The sequence below is a fragment of the Acanthochromis polyacanthus genome, chromosome 9, assembly GCF_021347895.1.
Source record: "Acanthochromis polyacanthus isolate Apoly-LR-REF ecotype Palm Island chromosome 9, KAUST_Apoly_ChrSc, whole genome shotgun sequence".
In the NCBI taxonomy this organism is placed as follows: Eukaryota; Metazoa; Chordata; class Actinopteri; family Pomacentridae; genus Acanthochromis; species Acanthochromis polyacanthus.
Genome location: NC_067121.1, coordinates 39,445,006 through 39,462,535, shown reverse-complemented (window position 1 = coordinate 39,462,535; position 17,530 = coordinate 39,445,006). Strand labels below are relative to the sequence as shown.

At 44.1% G+C, this 17,530-nt stretch overlaps 2 protein-coding genes across 5 annotated transcripts in view; both read right to left on the bottom strand.

Moving 5' to 3' along the window:
- LOC110962021 (microtubule cross-linking factor 1) overlaps positions 1-1,467 on the bottom strand; it is a 99,586-nt gene extending 98,119 nt beyond the window's left edge. For 3 of the 4 annotated variants that reach the window (XM_051952953.1, XM_051952954.1, XM_051952956.1), the window contains exon 1: positions 258-1,467. In XM_051952953.1, the coding sequence (XP_051808913.1) occupies positions 258-1,070 (813 nt within the window). In that variant the 5' untranslated portion in view covers positions 1,071-1,467. The remainder of the gene's footprint in view (positions 1-257) is intronic. The other variant, XM_051952955.1, reaches the window with a different exon arrangement.
- Positions 1,468-2,781: 1,314 nt separating this feature from the next.
- rab12 (RAB12, member RAS oncogene family) lies at positions 2,782-16,760 on the bottom strand. Its single transcript, XM_051952959.1, has 6 exons — positions 16,359-16,760; positions 14,634-14,694; positions 7,236-7,374; positions 6,463-6,552; positions 6,165-6,269; positions 2,782-5,080 (listed from the first exon to the last, which is right to left on the bottom strand). Exons 1-6 carry the CDS (start codon positions 16,585-16,587, stop codon positions 4,973-4,975), a joined length of 732 nt encoding a protein of 243 aa, XP_051808919.1. The 5' UTR covers positions 16,588-16,760; the 3' UTR covers positions 2,782-4,972.
- Positions 16,761-17,530: the final 770 nt, after the last annotated feature.

Genomic DNA, 17,530 nt, shown 5'->3' with positions numbered 1-17,530 from the left:
AATTTGGGGATTTTTTTTAAGGAATTATTGAAACTTTCTTCTTGAAGGTTTTGCTAATTTTCAGAAATTTTGGGATTTTTTGGTGAATTTTGGGATTTTTTTCAGAGGAGAAAACAATACTTTTGGTGCCTGTAAATGAGGACAACAGGAGGGTTAAAAAGTCCAGTTTCAGTCTGAGCAGCTGCTGTCTGCTGTCTTTTAGATGTAAATGTGCACAGAGGATTAGATGAAGCTACCAGCTGGAGCAGCCCTCCTACCTTGAGGTAGTCGTTTTCGGATCTCAGATCTTCTATCTCCCGCAGCAGCTCCTCCTCCGGGGCGTCTTTGCTTCCTGGCAGTTTGGGTTGTGCTCCGGTAGAAGGTTTGTCCTGCTTGTGTTTGTCTCCGTGGGACCCCGGAGCTGGCTGAGCCTGAGACATGCTTCCCTTGGCGGAGGAGGAAGCCTCGGTTGTGCGCAGCGGCGTCGGTGCGGCGGCGGCAACGGGAGGATTATCCGCTCCCAGCTGATCCCGGTCACTGGAGCCGGTACCGGACTCGGCGTCGCTGCTGGCGGCCGGTGCCAGCCTCTGCTCGTCCGACAGCGGCTCGGACGGACAGTCTGACAGGTCTGAGCTGCTGTCGGTCTGGCTGACCCGGCCGAGAGGCGCCCCGGTCGGTACCCGGATCGGGGATCCGTGGCTGAGAGGCCCCGGGGAGGCCGGCTTCTTCTTGCCTTTGGCCAGGACCGGACTGATGCTGGAGGTTCTGGGCTCAGCTGCTGCATGCTGGGGCAGCTTGGAGGGCTTTTTGGCCGCAGCAGACTTGGGGTTGCTCCTAACAGGGGCCGGTTTCTCCTTGGCCCCGGCGCGCCTGGAGCTGCGGTTCGGATGCGCTAAAGGCACCGAGGCGGACTGCTGCTGCTGCTTGTTGAGTTTGGGGGATTTGGGGACGATGGCAGGTGGTTTGGAGCGGGTGTGCACGTCTTTGATGAAGGGTCTGGCCGGGGAGGGAGCTCGGTTCAGCCTCTTCTTCTCCAGCTGGTGGTTGTGCGGTTTGGTGTCGCCTCCAGAGCCATTGGAGCTCTCCATCATACACCGACACGCGAGAAGGAAACGATCAATCCATCCAGAAACAAACAGCCAGGCTCCTCTACCTTCCTCTTCCCTGCATCCTGCCTTCACTCCATCCTCAGCATTCACCAGGTTGTCATTGTGCTCCCCTCTGTAGCCCGTTCACAGGAAACGCTGCGTTAGAACGGATTACCGGGATGACGGACAGGTTGCATCTGCAGGATCAGGAGTCACATCCAGCCTCTCCTCCCTCCATCCCGTCGTCCTCCGGGGCTGCGCGTGTCGGACCCCCGTGCGTCTCTCCCTCCGTCCCACTCCTTCCTCTCTGACATGGAAGATCCGCAGCCGCTGCGGTGCGAGAGGCTCGACGCCCGTGATTTTCTGCGGGGCGCATGCGCTGCAGCCTCGCACGAGCCCGAGCAACACCCCCCGTTTTCTCCGGGACCAGGCGGGACCGGGTCTGGTGCGCATGTCCCGGTGGAGCGCGCGCACTATTGGCTCCCGAACACCTTCACAGCAGGAGCAGCAGACAGAGCTCCTCAGATCAGCTGTTTCTAATTTATGATCTGCTCCACGAAGTGAAACATCTCAGAAACATTTAGGAGCCCAGAGTTCAACCAATAAAGGCCCAAATACAGACATGAGCTGAAGGATGAAACAAGTTATAAAAACACAAATCTGCTTTTAACCCTTCCGTCGACAAACTGACCCGTTTTAAGGTTTGAAAATGTGAAGAAAAAAAACACATTTTCACGGTGAAACCTCTGATGTCCACATTTTCAACATTTTTGGAAAATGTTTTCATTTTTTGGTGGGGAAAATAAATGTTAAAATGTTCTTTAAGAAAATAATCGAGGTTTTACTGAGATAGAAATGTATGCATACACATACATGTCGAGAACAATGAGCAGAAAGATAGGCCTTAAAATAAATCCCAGGGTTCCTGTGGATTCATTTTGAATAATCACCATTAAATATCACTCATTTTCAGTCCATACTAATCATTGCACAGATAAACATCCTTCATATTTCTCACCAGGAGGCCAACATGTTGCTTAGCCTCTTCCATGTGAAGCTGTTTGGCTCATTTGCAAGAACAACTTCTCAAAGATAACAGGATTAATGCAAAGTACAGCCATCTTTAAGGATACACGCTTCGAATAAAAGCATTTTCTAAAGATGTAAAATGAATTTAAATAGTCGGCCGATACTGCATTTCTGGTGCTGATGTTGGTTTAAAAAGTAAAAACTGATGCATCAGTCGATGGTTAACTTGCAGACCATGTATTAGAGCTGAAATAGGAAAATACATCACTGAACATCAACTTTCCAGTGATCCACGTCACAAACTAGTTCATAATTTACCAGAAGACACCGCTGAGCTCCACACCACCGTCTGTGATTCCAGCTCTGCTACATGTGCTGCTGGGAAAACTAGGAAATGACACCATTTCTAAACGAGAAAGCGTATTTTTTCTGCTTCATGTTGTCCTTTCTGTGCACGTCGGACAACTTTCAGTAAAAACCTCTCAATGTTTTTGTCCAACCAGTGGTCAAAAACACAAAGATATACAAATTACAACATTAAGAAATGTGGGAAAAGCTGCAGCATCTTTCCATCTGAGGACCTGGAAGCGCCTCCTCAAATCCACTGCTTCCTAAATCTGTTCCACAAATAAAACATCACTGTTAGAGACACTGGAGAGGAAAAAAAAACAAACAAAGACCCACATCTGGTAATAAATATAGACATCTTTAATTGCATTTCATTAGTTCAAGAATGCCACAAGTTATAAATACCACAAATCTGCTTTTAAACATGCCAGAACTTCTCAAAGGTAACAGGTTTAATACAAAGGACAGTCTTCCATATTTAAGGATACACGTTGGAAATAATAGCGTTTTCTAAGAATGTCGATCTTATTTTTAAACACTGAGTAGTATAAGGCTTGGCTATTAGAACAAAGACCGCAGGGTTAGTGCTCAAATAAAAGAGACGAGGAGAAGGGAAGCAAATGGAGGGTTTCATTCCAAAAACAAGCGAGAAAAGTCAGATAATCTGAACCCAAAGGTCACTCTGCTGGCTGATCAACTTCATCATAAAACGAGTTCCATTTCACCGCCTTTAGTTCTGGAACGAAACGGTTCATTTGTCAGGATACATAATGTGCCATCTTAAGCCCACAAAAGCTTAACATTAAAGTAAAAAAAAAAAAAAAAAAGAACGGAGAAAGTGAGTTTGAGTAATTTCAGATCAGGTGCTTTGAGTTGACTCGAGCTTCTAGTTCAAGAACCGAACAAACGCTCACAGTGCTACGTCGCTAATATTGCATTAATGTCGAGACGGAAGAAATAACGGTGGCGTTGGGCGTACGTTACATGCATAGTGTCGCATTTCTGAAAATGTGCAAGTAATGGGATATCCAGAACAAAACTGCCAAATTAACCGTCCTGCTGTCCTCATTTACAGGCACCAAAAATATCGTTTCCTTGTCTGAAAAAAAATCCAAAAAATCTGCAAAAAAATCCCCCAAATTTATGAAAATTTGCAAAAAAAAAAAAAAATCCCGAAAAAGTTTTCATTAAAAAAATCCCTTAAATTTGGCAAGAAAATTCTTCTAAATATTTTCAAAAAATGAGTAAAATAAATCTTCCTAAAAAACATCTAAAGTGACTCCATATATATCCGTAAAACTTTTAATATTTTTTTAAAGAACATTCACAGAAAAAAATCAACCAAAATCCAGAGAAATTTGCTGGATTTTGGTTGTTTTATTTGAGAATATTCTTGACATTTTCAACATTTCTTTTTTCCACCAAAAAATGTTGAAAATGTGGACATCACAAGTTTCACTGTGAAAATCTATTTTTTTCCCCACATTTTCAAACTTTAAAACGGGCCAATTTTGACCCGCAGAACGACGTGAGGGTTTAGAAAATCCAAAGGCGCTCCAATGAAACAAAAGTGCACTTCTAGCATTAAATTTAAGATGCTTCTTTATTAATCGAATCGAGTGAAAGCTTCCTGAGTCGTTCGAAGACTACACAAACCTTCCTGCGCACACATTCTTCTTTAACCTGCATCTGAACTCAAGAGGAAGAAAACGAAATGTTAGTAACAAAAACAAACGCTCAAACCACGCGTGTCACATGGAGAACGCCCCGTACGAACACCAACCCCTCAAAATAAAAGACTACATTACCCATCTGTCCTTGCGTTTTCGTCAGACGTCGATCTTTATTAGTGCTCAACTACAAGTCGTGTGCTTTTCAGCTCAACTCTGGGAAGATGGATTGTAGTGCAAAAACAGTTTAAACACGTTTGAATCGCAGCCGCTTCAATACTTTAAGGCAAAAACAACAAAAAGCAACAGAAACCGATATGATCCCCACCTCACAGCCGCCGTGTCCAGTCGATATATTTACACCGTGTGCTTTTCTTTCCTTTTCACCTGCTAATAAGTACATGAAGCTACTGTACCTATGAGACCCAGAATCTGAACTAAGCTGGATGTTTTTACCCCGTTTGACGGCGAGCTACGAAATGCAGAGATAACAGTAGACTTGGTGAGAAAACAGGAAGAGAAATCCTCCCTCTTTAGGAAATGTGCAGCTGCTACCAGAGGGCTCTCTACCTGGAAGGCACCTGGCTAGCCTAGCCGTCCGTCGGAGCTATGAGGTAGTCTGGGTCGAGTGTAGACACGAAGGCGGTGGGAAGGAAGGGGGTGATTCAGCGGGGTAAGTGTTAGTGTTTAGGGGGATAATACTGTTTGTTTCAGAGAGTCAGTCCATGCAAGTAACAGCAGCTTTCCATCATCTCAATCTGCTGCTTTGTGCCGCCCCCTGGTGGCCACGTCGGTGCTCTGCGTGTGTGTGTTTTGTGTTTTGTGAGTGTGTGTGTTTTGTAGGATGGTGAACCGCTCTCAACAGCAGCGCATGCGAGGAGGGGGCAACTCCGGCGGCACTTCGGGTTCGGGCTGCAGCGACAGGACGCTGTTGGAGAGCTCCTTGTTGGGGACTTCCAGAGGCATCTGGAGGAAAAAAGAAGTCAGCAGCCAAGACAGAAGAAGGACGACAATAAGGAGCAACAGCATCACAGCTCGAGGATTATTTTCCTGTGATTGCAGCAGGCTGGTCAAACAGGGAAGGGAACTATAAAAATAGGAATTCTTAAAGGGAAAGAGGAAGAACAGGGGAAGGAATCAAATGTTCCCACAAAGAATGAGTGTCCCTCCATCTCAAATCATCTTAGATCTTCTACTCAACCATCTCTGATTTGGTTGAAGGTTTTTGAGCATAACTGGATATTTCAAATGGTATCTGTGCACTTCTACATTACAGCATGCTTTTAATGCATCAAAGTTTTAGGTTCTGTTCAGAAGAGAATATTTCAGGAAGTGTTAGAGACAGAAGTTTTTACTTTTATTTCTCATGTCATTGATTCAGAATCTGGAATATTGGATAAGTAGATCAGATAATCTAGTTCAAATATGAAACATGCAAAAAATGTTTCTCTAAATACGACGGTGTGATGAGAAATAACCAAACATTTCAGACAAAATCAAATGTTCCTACAAAGAATTAATGTTCCTCCATCTCAAATCATCTTAGACCTCAAAATTAATATTCGAACAGCGTGACTGAATATCCATAGTCGTTTTGTGTCTCGTTTTTGACATTTTGTGTCTAGTTTTTGTTGATCTCGTGTCTAGTTTCTGTTGCTTTGTGTCTTGTTTTTTGTCTCATTTCTGTCATTTTGTCTAGTTTCTGTAATTTTGTGTCTCCTTTTTGTCATTTTGTGTCTCATTTCTGTCATTTTGTGTCTCATTTCTGTCATTTTGTGTCTCATTTCTGTCGTTTTGCGTCTCATTTCTGTCGTTTTGCGTCTCATTTCTGTCGTTTTGTGACAGACCCCCTTGTATATGTAAAGTGTTAGTGTGAACACTAACTTAGCCCCTAATTAATGAAAATCGAATCACATCTACAACAGTCAGTATTCAGCAGACAGAAGCTGTGTTAAATGTAACTGGATTAATGGACAGAGCAGGTTACTGCATAAAACACTAAAGAATGCATCAGTTCAGTAACTTCATCTTCAGACTTCAGCACACCGACCTTGCTGAGGATGTCATCCACGAGCTTCAGGAAGATCTCATCCACGTTAAAGTTGTCCTTGGCACTAGCTTCGCAGAAACGCATTCCGCTTATTCGAGAGGAAAACTGGAAAACAAACCAAACGAGCTCAGCATCAGCAGAGAACCTGAAGTTAAACAATCTCAAACGTGAGGGAAAAGTTTCCACTCTAGACATGATCGCAGTTTGATTGTTTTGCTCTGTACTCTTTGTTTGACATTAGAGAAAATGAAGTTTTTCTTATTATTTATCTTCCTGCACTACTTTCTGCTAAACCCACCCTCTCTCCTTGTTGTCTGGTGATGATGCGATCAGTCTCACAGTCCAGCTTGTTCCCGACCAGCAGCAGCTCGGCTTCCTCTGAGGCGTACTGACAGGAAACAGAGCAGAGCGGACTCACTTCAGGAAACCACCGGCCTCATCAAACCGGGTTACTAACCTAAAACGAGACCGATCCACGGAGGACCCAAAGGAACACCGGGGCCCCCACAGGTCTCAAGTCCAGCCCCGGTGTTCTGCTGGCCTACAGGGGGCGCTACACCACATCAGCTGCACTGCTTTGCTATGTGTTTTCTAAGCCTGACATCAAAGAGAGGGTTTTTTTGTTTATTATACAGTTTTGAAGGAACTGAAAGAAATGTATTCCATGTGGTTGTAGTGTTGTGTTTATTCCTTCTCGTGGGTTTCAACAATTTATAGAGTTTTATTTGGCACTGGTACAATTTAATTTTTGGTAACTTGAAGGAGCTTCTGAACTGTTTACTTTCTGTCCGCTAAGATGAACTTTCAATGATTACTGAATACTAATGTGAGCATAAAAATGGAAAGAGAGAGCAACTGAATAAAATTCTAGACACTTGGGACGACATGTTTTGCCAAAAGAAAGCAAAATATTAAAAACAAAACAACACTGGTTTATGTTCCTGCTATCAGCGATAAGCTGAGAGGTAAAGGCAGAACTATGAAAACAGGGGAAGTAAACAATAATTTTTTTCCCATTACAACGGAGAAATGAGTAGAAAACACTTCCTGCTATGCTGGACTATCATTTACCTTGTCTATCATCTTCATCCATTTGGGCAGGTCATCAAAAGTCTCCTGTTTTGTGATATCGTACACCAGCACTATTCCCTTAGCTCCTCTGTAGTAGGCCGACGTGATGCTGTTGAACCTCTCCTGGCCAGCAGTGTCCCTGGAAGAAGAAATGCAACAAATATATTTAAAAAAAAACAGTCATGTGAGTGCAAAGTCACCAGAACTTTAAAGATTATTTCTCATTCGTTAAAGATGATTACGACTTCAGGCCTCTCCACACTGTGTGATTTTAACAATTTATAGGTTCCCAGCTCACTATGCTGTACAACATGAATCTAATAATCCTTGGGCACGATGTGAGGTCTGCTCTGTGAAGATTTCATGCGTCCATCCATAAAAAATAAACAACTGAAGCATAAACGGAGCCCTACAATCACAGGGAAACTAGCCAAACATGAACCCTACAATCACAGAGAAACTAGCCAAACATGAGCCCTACAATCACAGAGAAACTAGCCAAACATGAACCCTACAATCACAGGGAAACTAGACAAACATGAACCCTACAATCACAGAGAAACTAGCCAAACATGAGCCCTACAATCACAGGGAAACTAGCCAAACATGAGCCCTGCAATCACAGGAAAACTAGCCAAACATGAACCCTACAATCACAGGGAAACTAGCCAAACATGAACCCTGCAATCAAAGGGAAACTAGCCAAACATGAGCCCTACAATCACAGGGAAACTAGACAAACATGAACCCTACAATCACAGAGAAACTAGCCAAACATGAACCCTACAATCACAGGGAAACTAGACAAACATGAGCCCTACAATCACAGAGAAACTAGCCAAACATGAGCCCTACAATCACAGGGAAACGAGCCAAACATGAGCCCTGCAATCACAGGAAAACTAGCCAAACATGAGCCCTACAATCACAGGGAAACTAGCCAAACATGAACCCTGCAATCAAAGGGAAACTAGCCAAACATGAGCCCTACAATCACAGGGAAACTAGACAAACATGAACCCTACAATCACAGAGAAACTAGCCAAACATGAGCCCTACAATCACAGAGAAACTAGCCAAACATGAACCCTACAATCACAGGGAAACTAGACAAACATGAACCCTACAATCACAGGGAAACTAGCCAAACATGAGCCCTACAATCACAGGGAAACTAGCCAAACATGAACCCTACAATCACAGGGAAACTAGCCAAACATGAGCCCTACAATCACAGGGAAACTAGCCAAACATGAGCCCTACAATCACAGGGAAACTAGCCAAACATGAGCCCTACAATCACAGGGAAACTAGCCAAACATGAGCCCTACAATCACAGGGAAACTAGACAAACATGAACCCTACAATCACAGGGAAACTAGCCAAACATGAGCCCTACAATCACAGAGAAACTAGCCAAACATGAGCCCTACAATCACAGAGAAACTAGCCAAACATGAACCCTACAATCACAGGGAAACTAGACAAACATGAACCCTACAATCACAGGGAAACTAGCCAAACATGAGCCCTACAATCACAGGGAAACTAGCCAAACATGAACCCTACAATCAAAGGGAAACTAGCCAAACATGAGCCCTACAATCACAGGGAAACTAGCCAAACATGAGCCCTACAATCAAAGGGAAACTAGCCAAACATGAGCCCTACAATCAAAGGGAAACTAGCCAAACATGAGCCCTACAATCACAGGGAAACTAGCCAAACATGAGCCCTACAATCACAGGGAAACTAGCCAAACATGAGCCCTACAATCACAGGGAAACTAGCCAAACATGAGCCCTACAATCACAGGAAAACTAGCCAAACGTGAACGGAGCTGACAGGATTTTATGCCAGCTTGTCTTTGGTCGGCCTTGAACCTGTCTCTCAGTGAGACATCGGACCACCGATTCTGAGCCAAGACCAAAGAGATCACCACCATCCTATCTTGGGTCACACAGTGTGCAGAGACTTTAACACGTCAAATAGACGGTGAAAGAAGAATCAAATCGATGTCAATCTATTGTCTGATCACAGATTAATACTGATGATTCCAGAACATGAGTGATTTTAAAACACTGAATCACTCCTTGCACGCTAAATCTGTTATTCAGATTATCATCATCTGGTATTAAAGCTAAAAAAACACACACACTGTTTTCCAAAGCAGGATCAGCTGATTGAGATTCATGTCTGCAGAATGAACGCGTTTCATTTTGGAAATCGACATGATCTTTAGTATGAATGCAGGTTTTGACTGACTTGAAGCTATGCTGTGACTCAGCTGATCATCTGAGTGACAGCCGGTCTGTTACTGTACCTTCATCCTCCTCCCTGTGAGTCACAGTCAGGCTTAAAGTGTGGACAGAAGCAGCAGCAGAGGTTAGGTGAGGCGTGGCAGCACTGATGGAGCTCCATGTGAGCGCTTCAGCATGAGAAGACAACACACAGCCACCCTGATCCGACAGGCCGAGGGTTTGGAGAAGACGGGACGGGTGGAAGGGAGGATGTGGGGCGTGGATGGAGGGGTGGGTGGGTGTTAGAGAGCAGGACAGATGTGTCGGTGAGCAGGACAGATGTATCAGACAGCAGGACAGATGTGTGAGAGAGCAGGACAAATGTGTCAGACAGCAGGACAGATGTGTGAGAGAGCAGGACAAATGTGTCAGAGAGCAGGACAGATGTGTCAGAGAGCAGGACAGATGTGTCAGAGAGCAGGACAGATGTGTGAGAGAGCAGGACAAATGTGTCAGAGAGCAGGACAAATGTGTGAGAGAGCAGGACAAATGTGTCAGAGAGCAGGACAAATGTGTCAGAGAGCAGGACAAATGTGTCAGAGAGCAGGACAAATGTGTCAGAGAGCAGGACAGATGTGTGAGAGAGCAGGACAGATGTGTCAGAGAGCAGGACAGATGTGTCAGAGAGCAGGACAGATGTGTGAGAGAGCAGGACAAATGTGTCAGAGAGCAGGACAAATGTGTCAGAGAGCAGGACAGATGTGTGAGAGAGCAGGACAGATGTGTCAGAGAGCAGGACAGATGTGTCAGAGAGCAGGACAGATGTGTCAGAGAGCAGGACAGATGTGTCAGAGAGCAGGACAGATGTGTGAGAGAGCAGGACAGATGTGTGAGAGAGCAGGACAGATGTGTCAGAGAGCAGGACAAATGTGTCAGAGAGCAGGACAGATGTGTCAGAGAGCAGGACAGATGTGTCAGAGAGCAGGACAGATGTGTGAGAGAGCAGGACAAATGTGTCAGAGAGCAGGACAGATGTGTCAGAGAGCAGGACAGATGTGTCAGAGAGCAGGACAAATGTGTCAGAGAGCAGGACAGATGTGTCAGAGCAGGACAAATGTGTCAGAGAGCAGGACAGATGTGTCAGAGAGCAGGACAGATGTGTGAGAGAGCAGGACAAATGTGTCAGAGAGCAGGACAAATGTGTCAGAGAGCAGGACAGATGTGTGAGAGAGCAGGACAGATGTGTCAGAGAGCAGGACAGATGTGTCAGAGAGCAGGACAGATGTGTCAGAGAGCAGGACAGATGTGTCAGAGAGCAGGACAGATGTGTGAGAGAGCAGGACAGATGTGTGAGAGAGCAGGACAGATGTGTCAGAGAGCAGGACAAATGTGTCAGAGAGCAGGACAGATGTGTCAGAGAGCAGGACAGATGTGTCAGAGAGCAGGACAGATGTGTGAGAGAGCAGGACAAATGTGTCAGAGAGCAGGACAAATGTGTGAGAGAGCAGGACAAATGTGTCAGAGAGCAGGACAAATGTGTCAGAGAGCAGGACAAATGTGTCAGAGAGCAGGACAGATGTGTCAGAGAGCAGGACAGATGTGTGAGAGAGCAGGACAAATGTGTCAGAGAGCAGGACAAATGTGTCAGAGAGCAGGACAGATGTGTGAGAGAGCAGGACAGATGTGTCAGAGAGCAGGACAGATGTGTCAGAGAGCAGGACAGATGTGTCAGAGAGCAGGACAGATGTGTCAGAGAGCAGGACAGATGTGTGAGAGAGCAGGACAGATGTGTGAGAGAGCAGGACAGATGTGTCAGAGAGCAGGACAAATGTGTCAGAGAGCAGGACAGATGTGTCAGAGAGCAGGACAGATGTGTCAGAGAGCAGGACAGATGTGTGAGAGAGCAGGACAAATGTGTCAGAGAGCAGGACAGATGTGTCAGAGAGCAGGACAGATGTGTCAGAGAGCAGGACAAATGTGTCAGAGAGCAGGACAAATGTGTCAGAGAGCAGGACAAATGTGTCAGAGAGCAGGACAAATGTGTCAGAGAGCAGGACAAATGTGTCAGAGAGCAGGACAGATGTGTCAGAGAGCAGGACAGATGTGTCAGAGCAGGACAAATGTGTCAGAGAGCAGGACAGATGTGTCAGAGAGCAGGACAAATGTGTCAGAGAGCAGGACAAATGTGTCAGAGAGCAGGACAAATGTGTCAGAGAGCAGGACAGATGTGTCAGAGAGCAGGACAGATGTGTCAGAGAGCAGGACAGATGTGTCAGAGAGCAGGACAGATGTGTCAGAGAGCAGGACAGATGTGTCAGAGAGCAGGACAGATGTGTCAGAGAGCAGGACAGATGTGTCAGAGAGCAGGACAAATGTGTCAGAGAGCAGGACAAATGTGTCAGAGAGCAGGACAAATGTGTCAGAGAGCAGGACAGATGTGTCAGAGAGCAGGACAGATGTGTCAGAGAGCAGGACAGATGTGTGAGAGAGCAGGACAGATGTGTCAGAGAGCAGGACAAATGTGTCAGAGAGCAGGACAGATGTGTCAGAGAGCAGGACAAATGTGTCAGAGAGCAGGACAGATGTGTCAGAGAGCAGGACAGATGTGTCAGAGAGCAGGACAAATGTGTCAGAGAGCAGGACAGATGTGTCAGAGAGCAGGACAGATGTGTCAGAGAGCAGGACAGATGTGTCAGAGAGCAGGACAGATGTGTCAGAGAGCAGGACAGATGTGTCAGAGAGCAGGACAGATGTGTCAGAGAGCAGGACAGATGTGTCAGAGAGCAGGACAAATGTGTCAGAGAGCAGGACAGATGTGTCAGAGAGCAGGACAAATGTGTGAGAGAGCAGGACAAATGTGTCAGAGAGCAGGACAGATGTGTCAGAGAGCAGGACAAATGTGTGAGAGAGCAGGACAGATGTGTCAGAGAGCAGGACAAATGTGTGAGAGAGCAGGACAGATGTGTCAGAGAGCAGGACAAATGTGTGAGAGAGCAGGACAGATGTGTCAGAGAGCAGGACAGATGTGTCAGAGAGCAGGACAGATGTGTCAGAGAGCAGGACAGATGTGTCAGAGAGCAGGACAGATGTGTCAGAGAGCAGGACAGATGTGTCAGAGAGCAGGACAGATGTGTCAGAGAGCAGGACAGATGTGTCAGAGAGCAGGACAGATGTGTCAGAGAGCAGGACAGATGTGTCAGAGAGCAGGACAGATGTGTCAGAGAGCAGGACAAATGTGTGAGAGAGCAGGACAGATGTGTCAGAGAGCAGGACAAATGTGTGAGAGAGCAGGACAGATGTGTCAGAGAGCAGGACAAATGTGTCAGAGAGCAGGACAAATGTGTCAGAGAGCAGGACAGATGTGTCAGAGAGCAGGACAGATGTGTCAGAGAGCAGGACAGATGTGTCAGAGAGCAGGACAGATGTGTCAGAGAGCAGGACAAATGTGTCAGAGAGCAGGACAGATGTGTCAGAGAGCAGGACAGATGTGTCAGAGAGCAGGACAGATGTGTCAGAGAGCAGGACAAATGTGTGAGAGAGCAGGACAGATGTGTCAGAGAGCAGGACAAATGTGTGAGAGAGCAGGACAGATGTGTCAGAGAGCAGGACAGATGTGTGAGAGAGCAGGACAGATGTGTCAGAGAGCAGGACAGATGTGTCAGAGAGCAGGACAGATGTGTGAGAGAGCAGGACAGATGTGTCAGAGAGCAGGACAGATGTGTGAGAGAGCAGGACAGATGTGTCAGAGAGCAGGACAGATGTGTCAGAGAGCAGGACAGATGTGTCAGAGAGCAGGACAGATGTGTCAGAGAGCAGGACAGATGTGTCAGAGAGCAGGACAGATGTGTCAGAGAGCAGGACAGATGTGTCAGAGAGCAGGACAGATGTGTGAGAGAGCAGGACAGATGTGTCAGAGAGCAGGACAGATGTGTCAGAGAGCAGGACAAATGTGTCAGAGAGCAGGACAGATGTGTCAGAGAGCAGGACAGATGTGTCAGAGAGCAGGACAGATGTGTCAGAGAGCAGGACAAATGTGTCAGAGAGCAGGACAAATGTGTCAGAGAGCAGGACAGATGTGTCAGAGAGCAGGACAGATGTGTCAGAGAGCAGGACAGATGTGTGAGAGAGCAGGACAGATGTGTCAGAGAGCAGGACAGATGTGTCAGAGAGCAGGACAAATGTGTCAGAGAGCAGGACAAATGTGTCAGAGAGCAGGACAGATGTGTCAGAGAGCAGGACAGATGTGTGAGTGAAACAAGCCATGGAGTTCCCACATTTTAGCCCAGCGTCGCCACACATTCAGTCAGTATGGAATTTTTCCTAACTGTAATTTGTGGCATGCTAATCTGTTTTTAAATCAATGTGGACATACTTTGAGTTGACCTTTGTCATTTTGTGTCTACATTTTGCCATTATATGTCTGCCATTTCGTCATTTTGTGTCTTGCTTGTGTCATTTTGTGTCTCGTTTCTGTCATTTTAAATCAGTGGACACCTAATGTAATTAAGGACTGATTGAAGTCACAGGACAGTAAAGACATAACAGAGCAAAGTAGCATCCTGTTTGCCACTGATGGAATGTTGGAGTAATAATACCAGGTCTGAAAACACTTGCTTTTTAAACTGCATATTATCATAATAAAGTCAATAAAAGCCATTTCGTCTGATTTAGGGTTGAACAATCAGTCAATTTCAATCAGAAATCACACTCAAAGAATCACAAAAACATACATTTAACTATCATGTTGTCTTGCGGTCAAATTGACCCGTTCTATAAAAAATTACAGTAAAACTTCTGATGTCCACATTTTCAACATTTTTGGGAAATCTTTAAACATTTTTTGGTGGAAGAAAAGAAATGTTAAAAATGTTTCTTAAGAACATTTAAAAAAACAAACAATTTTTGATATTTTTTTGTGAACAGCAAATTTAATGGAGTAGATGCTAAATATGGGAGAGCATCGAGAGGTTCATGCTGCTGGTACAACGAGGACGTAAAACAAAGGTTTCTCATGTCAAACGTGCATTAAGGAGTGTCAGACGGCTGAGATGTTCCTAGAGAGCATGCTGTGGTTTAGTTAGAGCAGCCTGCAAAGTGTTCAGACAGACTGGAGGAACAGAAGAGCAGAGGAAATCCAGACTCATGGCCGGTGACTCACCAAATCTGCAGTCGGATCTTCTTTCCTCTCAACTCCACGGTCTTGATTTTGAAGTCGACTCCTATGAGGGAGATCACAACAAACACATGAAGGCAGGAAAACACCAGCGAATCTGTGACTGTCTGGCTTCATGTGGACATAATTTCAGTTAGCCCGTGTCAACATTTTGTGTCTCGTTTTTGTCCTTTTATTCCTCATTTTTGTCATTTTGTGTCATTCTTAATGTTCTACCTGTCAAAGCACTTTGTGAATGTTTTTCTTAAAGGTGCTATACAAATAAAGTTATAATTATTATTAATAACTGGGTGTCTGGTTTTACAACATGATGCTCATTAAGGTGTCACATGCAGTTAAATTACAGTTTCAACCTCCATAATGTGGCTCGACATGCTGAGTTTCTTGGGTTTAACTGCTACCACACACTGAGTCAGGCGGTTTTATCTGGATCATACATTTAAAATGCTCTATTAAGAAAAAGACATCATAAGATTAGAGAACAGAGCTTTCAGACTGATCTGAGTGACAGTCCAGCTAACCCCGTCATGGTTACCTCATAAAACACACACAATATCAGCGACGCAGCAGCTCACACAAACCTGTGTCATAGGAATGACTGAGCTCAAAATGGAGCTCTGCCACAGCAGCTGCTTGGCTATTTTGGGATGGACGCTATGACCGGCTGCTGAACAGGTCACACGACTGTTTACACAATTCTACAAACAAACACACGTCATGCATCTCAAATCTGCAAATCTGTCAGGTACACTTGTTTTTAATCAGCAGCTATGCCTGTGAGCATACTTGAATATGGGTTTCTCATTTTTGTCGCTTTGTGCATCATTTGTGTTGTTTTTTGTTTTGCTTGTGTTGTTTATTTTTTTGTCAGTTTGTTTCAGGCTTTTGTCATTTTGTGTCTCATTTTTGTCACTTTGCTTTATTCATTGTTTTGCATAGCGTTTTGCTTCACAGTTCTGTTATTTTTTGTTTCATTTGTCCATTTTTTGGTCACTTTGTAACTTTTTCTGAAATCTTTTTTGTTTCCTTTCATGTCATTTATCTCATTTCTTGTCATTGTGCATCTTATTTTTGTAATATTTTGTATTGTTTTGGTTGTTTTTGTCTTTTTAAAAGCAAAGTACTGTATCGTTCAGTTCCAGATAGCTGTGACTAAATGTCGTGTTCCTCTGTAGACACTCTGTGATCTGGAAGTTGTAATGTGGAAATGATGAACTGAGGCTGAATGTTGCTGAAATGTAATTTATTTTTCTTGACAAGTTTTAGATTGTTCATGATGTTTTGTAAAAAAGATAATTCCTTAAACGTGAACATGTACGTTTGTGCACTAAAACAAACGTAAAAAATTAGGAGTTGTGGTTATTTATATGTTACTATGCTGTGATTTTACTGGTCACTTTAGATCAAAATGGGCTGAAGGTGGAACCTGGACTGGAATGAGTTTGACACCCCTCCGTAGCAACATGATCAGCTAGCAAAGACGGTTTTTTATCTAGAACAACGTTAAAGTTAGCTGAAGTTAGCCACCACTCAAAGCTAAGAGTCTAACCTCTGTTCAGCCCCATTACACGGTAAAGACAGTTTGTTTATTACGTCCAGCCTGAGGCAGTTAAAGCAGCTTCACTCCATTAAGTAGTCGGAGCCCTGCTACATGCTGTAAGCTAGTTAAATATGAAAGTTGACAGAAATATAAACGCCTCCAGTCCTCACCTACGGTCGACTTGCAGGCTTCGCAGAAAGTGTCGTCGGTAAATCTCTCCATGAGGCTGGTTTTACCGACGCCGCGGGAGCCGATGATGATAATCTGCAGTTTAAAGTCAGCGGGTCTGGGAGGCATCTTCCTGCGGCGGGACTGAGACCCCAGAGCGGGGGACGAGTTCGCGGAGCCCCCGCCGCCACCACCGGCGGCCCTCCGCGGTATGTCATACCTCGGATCCATTTAGTAATTCCACATTTGTGATTTAAAAAAAGAACAAACAAAGACACCTGAATGGATATGCGACGGAAACGCGAAGCTGTTTCTAACTTTCCTTTGTGTGTGAAGAAGTTCGGTAAAGTTTCTTAGCCGACAGTTTGTTGTTGTTCAGCCATTAGACGCCGGGGAGCTGTGACGTCGTTTCCGCATCCGGTGCTTGTTTATTATTTCACATTTAACCCTCGTGTCGTCCTTTAAAGTTTGAAAATATGAAAAAATATATATATATATATTTTCACTATGAACTTCTGACGTCCACATTTTCAACATTTTTGAACATTTTTTGGTGGGAAAAAAGAAATGTTAAAAATGTTTCTTAAGAACATTCAACCAAAATCCAGTGAATTTTGTGGATTTTGGTTGATTTTTTTTGGAATGTTCTTAAAGAAAATATTAGAAGTTTTACTGATATATATATCTAATCACTTTAGATATTTTTAGGATTTTTGGGGGAAAATTTCTACTTGTTTTTTTTTTTAACTCAGAAATTTTCTTGCCAACATTAGGGGATTTTTTTTTAAATAAAACTTTTAAGGGAAATTTTTAACTATTTAATGGAATTTTCTTCCTGAATGTTTTGGAAATTTTTCAGAAATTTGGACATTTTTTTGCTGAATTTTTAGATTTTTTGCAGACAAGGAAACAATATTTTTGGTGCCCGTAAATGAAGACAACATCAGAGTTAAATGCAATTTGTCATCTTCAATTCTTTAATTCTCTCTTTTTCTATTATTTTTAACGTTTAACTTTCAGTCATGGATTGATTGATTGTCTATGTTTGCATGTTTTGACTGTGAAAGCACCTTGTGAATTGTTCTCAATTGTGCCATATAAATAAAGTCATTATTGCTCAGTCAGGCAGGTATCACACTTATGTTGTTCAGTCAATCTATAACTGAGGGACTTT